Source organism: Poromitra crassiceps, assembly GCF_964638095.1.
Source record: "Poromitra crassiceps genome assembly, chromosome: 10".
Lineage (NCBI taxonomy): Eukaryota > Metazoa > Chordata > Actinopteri > Beryciformes > Melamphaidae > Poromitra > Poromitra crassiceps.
The window spans coordinates 20,012,449-20,022,977 of NC_139631.1; the positions used below are offsets into that span (position 1 = coordinate 20,012,449).

A 10,529-nucleotide genomic window follows, 5' to 3' on the forward strand; every position below is an offset into this window, starting at 1 on the left:
ATCGAGAGGGGAGTGTCCCTCTTCCACCAATAGCATGACAGATACCGCTCCTCCTTAATGGCTTTGCATAACAGCGAGTAGACTTGGCCGACCATGTGGGCCCAGGAACCAAGTTTGCATATTTTCATGCATTTATTACAACAATGAATTAATCTCTCACAATTGACTCCCTCTGGAACATTCTGTCTCCCCTTTTCAGCCTGGGAAAACACTTGTCTGCTCCATATCCACATCATGGGACACCAGCACAATAACCTCAACATTACTCCCAGTTTCTGAGTTGTAATGTGTGTGTATGTGGGGACAAACTGGTATGGTCCTTTATCTATAAAAATGCATGATATTACTATGCACCTAAAATCCAAACCATGCTTCCGCCAATGTTCTCAAAACATTCTGTATCAATGTGGACTTCATTGTAACTGTAAAGTTGAATCAGCACACACAGAAGATAATCAAGAACAGGAAGGAAATGGGTTGGGTATTGTCCCTCCAGTTGGAATACAGATTCATACTGCCACCTGGTGAAGAAGAACTTTTAAGCAGTAGAAACAAAACTGTTGCCTCATTGCATGATTATTCGTAGGACTAGATATCAGTCAGTTGAGCTAATTTAGAGTGTTTTACATTTCACCTCTTTAACCTGGAATTGCTGTGACTCAGTGAAATGAACCGAATTTCATGAATGAAGATCCAGTCACGTCACCATATATGGCATCATATCACCCCATCCTCAATAGCCAATCAGCCCATGGCATCTGTCAAAACATCAATGATGTCATACTTGCTGATGTTATCGGTGATGTGATAACTGCTGCTGTGATGTCATCAGTGATGTTATACATCTCCGTCTGCTGAGCCAATCACCGAACAGGACGTGAGCAGTATACAGTATATAGCCGTGGTTGTCACGTCATCATCCTCTGGATTGTTCACCTCAGTGGCTGGCTGTATCTCAGGCTGATCGTCTTCTCTGGAGCTGTGTTTCACTGCTATTCTTCCAGTCTCCTATCGTCCGCTGCTTTTATCCCGTTATTAAGTCACCTGTAATTGTGGGTCCACTCAGCGCTGATCATCGCTCTCAGCATGTCCATGTCGGGTTTGCAAGATGAGGAATTTGAGCAGGAGGAAACGGCGCAGTTCTGGGACGAAGTGGAGGAATTCGATTTTGACGACGACACGCTGTTTCAGCTGGGGATCGGCGGCATGCAGCCGGCTCCGCAGCTGTCAGCGGCTGTCCAGGGCGCGTCTCAGGCTGAGGATCATTATGACGAAGACGCGGAAGCGAGGCCTGCGCATTCTGGAGGAAGGGGGCGTGCCCGAGGGAGGAATGAGATGGAGGCCGCGCCGCACGGAAGGGGACGCGCAAGAACCCGTGGACGCGTGAGTCCATCACAAACGTCTTGACTCCTGAAGAATTCCCTACGGGGGGAATCTCTCTAGTCTGAGCTGATGCCCTGCTCTCTCACCACAAGAGGAGCGACATCTTATCATGGAGTCCTTGCTTGTTAAATATTACCCACTGGTCTCTCATGATTGACATGCTGCCCTCAAGTTTTCAACTAATTTAGTAATACAGAAACTAAGAAACAACCACAAACACATTCAATGGCTATTAAATTCCATATGCACACACACCCAGACACCTTTGGAAAGTAATAAATTGCTTTTATCCATAATATTGTGACTACAAACTCAAAAATATTACAATATAAAAAATAAAACTCTCAAAAGCCGAAAATAAATTAGAATATAGGACGCCATGAAACAGTTGCCACACAAACGCATTATAATGGCTGTGTCTCCAACAACTCAATGAGCTCTTTAAACACAGGTGACATAATAAATGACATTAAATGTAATTCACCTGATTAAACCAAATTTAATCATAACAGGCTGCTGTTCCATTCACAGGACTTTTACCAAAAGGTTTAAATGCCATCTATAAAAATGAGACCTTTGTAAACACAGGAAACACACACACACGTGTGTTCCGTGGAGTGGGAGGGCTACACTGTCCTCTGTGAAAGAGTACCTATTCTTTTCGGACATTTACTTTCACTTAGAAAGCATTGACATATCTCCGCTCTGTCGTTCAAGAGAGGGACAATGAGAGTTCATAGGTCCAGTCACTTTGGAGGTGAACAATGTGACCCTACAGGTGGCTCTGGGTCTGAGGTAACAGTCTGGTGTATTGTAGTAAACAGGAGGACGGCCCGTTCCCCGTTAAGTGCCATTTAGTCAGGGAGCAGTAAGAACACAACGCGCTTGATCGTGGCACAGCACCTTAGACCTCAGCTGACGTCGTACAGTATCCCCGAGTCCTCGTGAGTCGCTACTCCTCCAACACTGTCAATAGCGTCAATGATTATCAGGAGCGAGCGTAGAGCACCACATGATCTATTGCTCTGCTGGCCTTTCTCTTCTAGCTCCTCTGTCACCATGATTTTCCTTTCTCAGAACCTGATTCAGCGTTTGTCTCGCCGTTTGTCCATTTCCTTTCGAACCCGGGCCTCTAGTGCGGTCCTCATGGCCGAGTCCAGGATGTTCTTCGCTGCCACGCGCTCCACAACCTTCTCCGGATTATCCTCCTTCAGAGACAGAGAGAGGAGAGATTATGTGGACGCAGTACAGGCCAAAGCAAAGTACAAAGCAGCCTCAATGTGAGACTCAGCTCGCTTCTCATGCTGATTCTCAGAGTAAGACGCAGTATTTTCACTGGAGGCTCCATTTGCAAATTCCCTACTTTTTTCATACATGCAGCAATCACAATAAAACAGTACTTGCCTTAAAAGCAAAGGTTGTTGTCCGTCGAGTCGGGCTATTCATGTTCTTAAATATTGCGTAGTTTCCAATTCCGAGCCGTTTTGTCATGCCAGAGCCTATCTCAACCTGTCTTTTTAATTGACAATAGCCATTCTTCAGATTCCCAGCGGGGAAACGGCGCCCTCTCTGCTGTGGCTACTGGCTATGGGTGGTGGAAACCCGTAATTACACATCCGGAGGAACAGAAATGACAGGCTCTGGGATGACAAAAACGGCTTGGAATTGGAAACTACGCAATATTTAAGAACACAAATAGCCCGACTCTGCGGACAACAACCTTGTGTATAAGGCAAGTACTGTTTTATTGTGACTGCTACATGTATGAAAATGCAGGGACTTTGCGAATGGAGCCTGCAGTGATAATGCAGTGAACATACGGCGTCCTACTCTGAGACTCAGCATGAGAAGCAGACTGAGTCTCACGACACGTTGAGGCTAAGTACAAAGCAAAGTAACAAAAGAGAATGTAGTAACCTTATGGACGATGAAGGAGGTGATGGTACCAGAGTCCGCCTGGTAGTCCAGCCAGAAGAGTTCGGTCCCGTGGGTCTCCGTCTCTGTGCTGGACCCGGACTCGTTCCACTCCTCAGTCTCTGCCCCGGCCCCTGGCTCGGAGCCATCTGGAAACAAGCACACATACACACACACACACACACACACACACACACACACACACACACTCAGTGGGTTAGCTGTCACCTGTCATAGGCTAAATGTTTATGGCACTTGGCACAGTACATCGCTCTTACATCTTTGTCGAGGATTGTACACTTGGATGTCAGGCCGCCGAGGGCGTCTGGGGGTTGTAGTCTGCCTCCGCTGCTGAAGCTCTTTGGCTTGCTTGACTTCCTTATCATAGTCGTCTCTAAAACAGACAGGGAATTGTCTTCTTATTGTCTGGACTGTGTTTATAATGAACATACAAAGACAAACAGTCTGGGGACATTCATGACCAGTTATTTAAACCAGTGTTTCTCAACGTGCGGTCGGGGACCTCTAGGGGTCCTTGAGGCGGGTCCAGGAGGTCCCCAGCAAATTGATGAATTGTTAAACTTCACCATTATTTCATACAAATCCACACAGTTAGAATATGTAGAAGAGTGGCTATTTTGATCATGTTTTGCTGTTAACTCTCAGTCTACATCACAAAGATTCATTGAATTCAAAAGCATCTCTAAGAATAAGACATCTTCTCAGATTTGGGTCCAAGAGACAAAATCTTATCAAATGGGGGTCTGTGGACTCTAATGTGGACTACATGTGGGGTCTTTGAGTTGAAAAACGTTGAGAATCACTGATTTAAACTACAAACAACAGCACAAGGCCTGAGCTGTCATGTTTTGACATCTGTGTGCATGTGCAGCAAGAGTGAGTGGGCGTATTAATAGCTCGTCTACCAATTAATTGTCCTTGCATTCCCCCCCACCCATCTAATCAACTCACATAAAAAAGACAAAAGTTACAGATATGTGCCCAAATGTAAAGAAGTAGTTAGGATGCTAGCTGATAGCACTAGCTGTAAAGACAGGTCACCTAGCAATCTGGTTCCTCCGAATATGGTGCAGGAAACCGTGGCTCATGTCCAAACGACCCCCGCGTTTATCTTTCAGATCATCCAGCTCATCGTCTCCCAAAATGTCCATGTCAATCAATTGTTTGTATATGATCGCTTAACAGTAACGTTATTTATGAGTAAACGTTAATAATAACGGCAACAAGTCTCGTAGCACTGTAACGTTACCCCACACAAAGCTGTATACATGTAAATGGTGGTCCAATTAAAACGCTTCCGGGGTTTACAAAAGGTCATTATTATTAATAATGTGTGCATTTTATTAAATACATTAACAGTATAGCTACCCATGTACGTTATTACATAGGCAATCAAGGATTATTTGGGGCGTATAAGGCTTGCTGGCTCTAGCCTTGGTCCATTGCTCTTATCCGCCTTCCGATCGCTAGAACTCTGGGTTAAGTTTTAGTCGACCATTTACTATTGCGGCGTTCACCAGCGCGAGTTTAGCAACATGGGGTTGCAAATGCAAAGAGCTTGATCCATTCATTTAGCCAGGATTTTCAGCTCAAATTGTTCTTTCTACAGTATTTTTGATATTTCGCTCGCTAACGCTAGCTGATACGGCAGTTAAACTACTGCGATGGTCTCTCTGAAGCGAGAAAGAGACATTGAGCTGGATGATGACGACGAGGAAGACGGAGGCAAGTTTATTTACCTTCATGCTAGCTAGCTGTGGTTAGCCTGTAATGTTAGCTACGTAGCGAAATAAAGGCGCATTTGATTTTGTTTGCCTGGCGGTCCAGTCATAAACTACATAATTATGGCTCATATAAGGACAACTGGAAATTAACAAGCATACGTTAATATAACCAACTGCACCATCACGTGTCGCTAATTGACCATCCCCAATCAATCCAAATGCTGGCTAACGTTCTGTGGAGCACAAAAAGTAATTTATCTCTGTTCGTTTCCCCTAACGTTAATGTTACAGTGGCAGCCAAAACAGGACGAGGACGTGACACAGAAGACCACAGAAGCCGTCACTGTCCTTACCTTGACACAATAAACAGGTAAGGTAACGTTGGCTTAGTGTAGCCAATGTTATGGGTAACGTTAGCCAGTGCTGTCTTCATCCAAGCTCGGTAGCTGCATCTCATTTCTGTTTGTTTGTTTTTTCTCTAGGAGTGTCCTGGACTTTGACTTTGAGAAACTATGCTCCATCTCTCTGTCCCACATCAATGTCTATGCCTGTCTCATATGTGGGAAATACTTTCAGGGTAGGTGAATTATCTCATGCCTTCACCAAGGATCCATTACCTAACGTTTGTCTTATTTTGCCTATGTAACGTTATGTTTGTGTCCCTTGCAGGCAGAGGTCTGAAGTCCCATGCTTACACCCACAGCGTACAGTTCACCCATCATGTGTTCCTCAATCTGCACACACTCAAGTTTTACTGTCTGCCAGACAACTATGAGATCATTGACTCTTCTCTGGAGGACATCACAGTAAGTGAAGTGATGGTGTTTTAGACTGTGACAACATCAGATATACTTCTTATACCAGGTTTAGAATTGATCTCTGTTTCAGTACAGCACTGGCTTTTTAGTAGAGCAGACTGAAACCTGTATGTATTTGTGTGTCTATAATTCCTTGACACTTCTTTCTCTGCAGTATGTGCTGAAGCCCACATTCACCAAGCAGCACATCTCAGGGTTGGACAAGCAGGGAAAGCTGTATCGAGCCTATGATGGCACCACCTACCTGCCAGGCATTGTAGGGCTCAACAACATCAAGGCCAACGACTATGCCAATGTGGTGTTACAGGTATGAATGCTATCTGCCACACTGGGCTTTATCTGAACTGAGGCTGGAACTTTTTTTAAATAATATAAACTTGTCCTCTCTGCCATCTTCCATTTGTTTACCGTCCAAGGCTCTTTCCAATGTTCCACCCCTGCGGAACTACTTCCTGGAAGAGGAAAACTACCGGGGAATCCGCCGGCCACCGGGAGACATCATGTTCCTCCTGGTGCAGAGGTTCGGCGAGCTGATGCGCAAACTGTGGAACCCGAGGAACTTCAAGGCCCACGTGTCTCCCCATGAGATGTTGCAGGCTGTGGTGCTGTGCAGCAAGAAGAACTTCCAGATTACCAAGCAGGGTACATGTTGACAGAATACAGTGTTGCACAGCGCGCCAGTCAGTTCTCAAGAATAGAGCGTTCACAGCACCCGGCTTTTAGCACATGCTGCCCAGTGGAGAATGAATGAGCTGTGTTGCTGATTGATTGTCGTCTGTTCTGCAGGGGATGCTGTGGACTTCCTGTCATGGTTCTTGAATGCCCTGCATGGCGCTCTTGGAGGCACAAAGAAAAAGCCATGTGAGTTGTAGTAGAGGCAGGGGGTTTTATTGCTAATTGTTGGATCATATTATAATTAAAGAACATTACTCTTTGTCATGTGATATTCAGATTTTTATTTGCCATGAGAGTTGGGGAATCAGGTCAAATTGGAATGTATCATTTGATTCTCTGGTAATAGCAATATAGATATCGGTAACATTTTCTCAACTGTAATGGTAAATTGGATTTGAAGGAAAAACTGCAATACTAAATGGTGTGGTTTTGCTACAGAGTCTACTTGCGCCAACTAGTCTGTTCGTGAACCAAGAATTAACCTCTGTTCTCATCTGTCTTTCTACCATTATAGCAATCCTTACCAAAGTATTTCAAGGCTCCATGCGGATCTTCTCAAAGAAGCTTCCACACCCAGATTTAGTAAGTTGACCATTGTTGACCAAAGTGCTTTGGAGAGAGTTCTGAGCTGAAAAACTGAATTGCTTTCTTGTCAAAGGGAGGGAAAAGGGGCCGTAGCTAGGGAGGGATAGGAAGGTGGTAGAGAGTCGTCTAGATCCGAGGAGTCGCTAGGGGGATGTGGGTGGTGCGGGTGTGGTGCTATAAAGCTGAATGGCCACACCACTGCGCTGTGGGCTTAAAGGTTTGTGCTTATTCACCTCTGCTAGGCATTTTTTAATCCAGCACCCATCCTAGTGGGTTTAGAGCTGGCTAACGTTGCAGAGTTGATGCCATGTTTGTTGAATACCCTATACTGAGAACACCGGGAGGAGCCCCATGTTTGTGAGATAAGTGGCTAACTGGCACAAGGTTTTTGTAATCATTTGGATGGAATTGGGCTCCCAATGAAAAAGGTTAAGAAGATCTTCTCTCATTTAGCTGGAGAAAGTTTTGTGCCGTCCAACATTTCATGTCATCAAGCCAGTTCCTAAGATGAGTTTGCACTGGAGGTAAAGCAGTGGATACTGGATGTTGTGTGTAAAACAATGAAAGTAAATGAATGGCGCACAACTCAGTAGGAGAATACAAATGGGAAAGACGATGTTGATGTTGCCTCTACTGAGAGACTGTCAAACAGTGGTTGACTGTGACAGTTTTATTTCAGTTTAATTTATTATTTATTATTTTCAGCCGCCAGAGGAGAAGGAGGCATTGCTCCTGAGGGACGAGTACCAGGAGGAGATGTCCGAGTCCACCTTCCTCTTCCTGACCCTTGACCTCCCAACAGCTCCACTGTACAAGGATGAGAAGGAGCAGCTTATAATCCCACAGGTCCCTCTCTTCCAGATCCTGGCTAAATTCAACGGCAGCACAGAGAAGGTACCGACTGCACCCTCTAGAGTTGTAATCATTAGCCAGAAAGATGCGAAACAAGTCCATCGTCCTGTTTTACATCCTGCAATGAGATCAAAAGTAGACTTTGTGAATTTCAAGTAAAGAATAGACAAAAAATGTTTGAATGTCATTGACAAAAAAGTGACATTAAAATGAACGATCTAAGAGTTCAGTGCTCTTTCAGTTTAAATATCACAAGCCCTCACATCTTTTTGCCTCTGATAATGAGCCTTGATAATTTCTGTGGCCACAAAAAGAGCTGTGAGCTGTGAGCACTGTCTAGTTCCCACAGCTTTTGATGTTATGGCTCAGGTACTGCAATCCTTCAAAGTAGGATTGCTCCCAATGGTGTGCCAGCACCCTGCGTGGTAGCCTGCCGCCATCAGTGTATGAATGGGTGAATGTACCTACTGATTGTAAAGCGCTTTGGATAAAGGCGCTATATAAATGCAGGCCATTTACCATTTTTACCATTTTAAAACTGGAAGAGATTATTCAAATGTGACTACAATGTACATTTAGTCAAAACGCACGTATTATAACTTCAGCACACCTTGTATCCGTGCACCGTTTTCTGTGTCGTTTGCATTCAGGAATACAAAACCTACAAAGAGAATTTTCTCAAAAAGTTCCAATTGACCAAACTGCCTCCGTACCTCATCTTTTGCATCAAAAGATTCACCAAGAACAACTTCTTTGTGGAAAAGAACCCCACCATTGTCAACTTCCCTATCACGTAAGTGCTATTCATTTGCCTTAAGACACAGTATGGCGTTTTGGCTGAAGGCTTTTATTCAACAGTACCATGAGGGGCATACATTTTTAGCAGATGTTTAAAACCTTCACACTATCAGTGAGCTACAGAGGATCCGATTCCATCACACCAATACAACTGTATAATGACGAGTCTCTGTTCAGCTTGATTATATTGTAACTATGAGCAATGGTGTCATGCACTTATGTTTTGTTCTGATTATGAATGTGTATATTTTATTTTTAATCATTATATTTGCTTCCCCAGGAATGTAGACCTTCGTGAGTACTTGACAGAAGAAGCCCAAGTAACCGAGAAGCACACAACTTATGACCTGGTCGCCAATGTGGTGCATGATGGGAAGCCCACTGAGGGAGCGTACAGAATACATGTCTTGCATCATGTATGTAGCAGCTTAATAGTTCAGATTTTTTTTCCCTCATTTCTCTCGGCATCATTAACCAGACAAAACAACAAAACATTTCATGACCAAGCAAGCATTCTGTTAGTATGTGTTGCATTGATGCTCAGTATTGAAGTTTTTTTGTTGTGGTTGATCAGGGCACTGGTTGAAGCTCAGTATTGAAGTTTTTGTTGTTGTGGTTGATCAGGGTACTGGTTGAAGCTCAGTATTGAACCTTTTGTTGTTGTGGTTGATCAGGGTACTGGGAAGTGGTATGAGATGCAGGACCTGCAGGTGACGGACATTCTCCCCCAGATGATCACACTGTCGGAGGCCTACATCCAGGCAAGTTCTGACACTCCAGTCCTGAAATGACACATTCCTCTCCTCTAATACTCTTATTGTGCCTTTTGTAAAAGCTAAACGTTGGTCAATACAATGAGTCTGGATAGTGACGTATTGTTTATTGGTTTGGCTCCACTGGTCTGGTTTGGCACCAATTCAAGTGCTGCCCATCAAATGAAAATATTACATCTCTAAGTCTGCATACATAACTTAGTTGTAGAGTTGTACTGATTGGAGCCTGGGGGTTAGACTGATATATTGGTTTGCTGATATACGAAGGGGTTCCTCCTCCTGACTGCAGCTACAGTACATACAAACATTTTTACAACCCTTCAATCAATTTTTATTTGTTGCACATTATTATTCATTTAATTGTTCAGTGATGTTTTGTTGTAAATTAATTTAAGTTATTCCTAGAATTTCCCCTAACATTGAATGGTGGGTGGGTCACCCATATTGATTGAATCTTATAATTTATAATGTTTGAGACCAGATTGCATTGCATTTTAAGTCATAGTGAAGTTTATATAGTCAAACTTCATAACAGAGGATCCTAGATTTGTACTTGTTTAGAAGATTCGTGAATATGGATCATTCTGTGTATTAACCGTTCATTTCTGTTGTAGATCTGGAAAAGACGAGAGGGTGACGACGACACAAACAACCACACAGTGGCGTAAGAGAGCCAGGAATGTCCTCATTGTGACCTAAAGTGGTGGCAGCCTATTGCAAGTGGATATCTACTGAGACCGAACTCAGCATTTAAAATGGTGAAAATAACACCAGAATTCAGAATGAGACTGACATGAGAGGATCATAACTTTTTGTTTATAGACAAAAGCAAACGTGTAAATGTCTCCATGTTTTTCCACTTTTATCTTTTTACTGTCTGGAATTTGCTAAATAAAGTAGCACCAAGACATCTGTTTCATTCTATATGCTGCATTTGAGTGTTAAACCTATGATAGTTTTAGTTTGCTGTGTAGCTATTCACACCA

General features: G+C 43.6%; 2 protein-coding genes across 2 annotated transcripts; one reads left to right on the forward strand and one right to left on the reverse strand.

Moving 5' to 3' along the window:
• Positions 1-1,737: 1,737 nt before the first annotated feature.
• cUnh2orf68 (chromosome Un C2orf68 homolog) lies at positions 1,738-4,531 on the reverse strand. The gene is made up of 4 exons (XM_083644067.1): positions 4,360-4,531; positions 3,576-3,691; positions 3,301-3,446; positions 1,738-2,591 (listed from the first exon to the last, which is right to left on the reverse strand). Exons 1-4 carry the CDS (start codon positions 4,467-4,469, stop codon positions 2,469-2,471), a joined length of 495 nt encoding a protein of 164 aa, XP_083500193.1. The 5' UTR covers positions 4,470-4,531; the 3' UTR covers positions 1,738-2,468.
• Positions 4,532-4,849: 318 nt separating this feature from the next.
• usp39 (ubiquitin specific peptidase 39) lies at positions 4,850-10,451 on the forward strand. The gene is made up of 13 exons (XM_083644902.1): positions 4,850-5,043; positions 5,334-5,412; positions 5,525-5,619; positions 5,712-5,848; positions 6,015-6,167; positions 6,277-6,502; positions 6,647-6,721; positions 7,050-7,117; positions 7,826-8,014; positions 8,623-8,765; positions 9,051-9,186; positions 9,445-9,531; positions 10,158-10,451. Exons 1-13 carry the CDS (start codon positions 4,983-4,985, stop codon positions 10,209-10,211), a joined length of 1,503 nt encoding a protein of 500 aa, XP_083501028.1. The 5' UTR covers positions 4,850-4,982; the 3' UTR covers positions 10,212-10,451.
• The last annotated feature ends 78 nt before the right edge of the window (positions 10,452-10,529 follow it).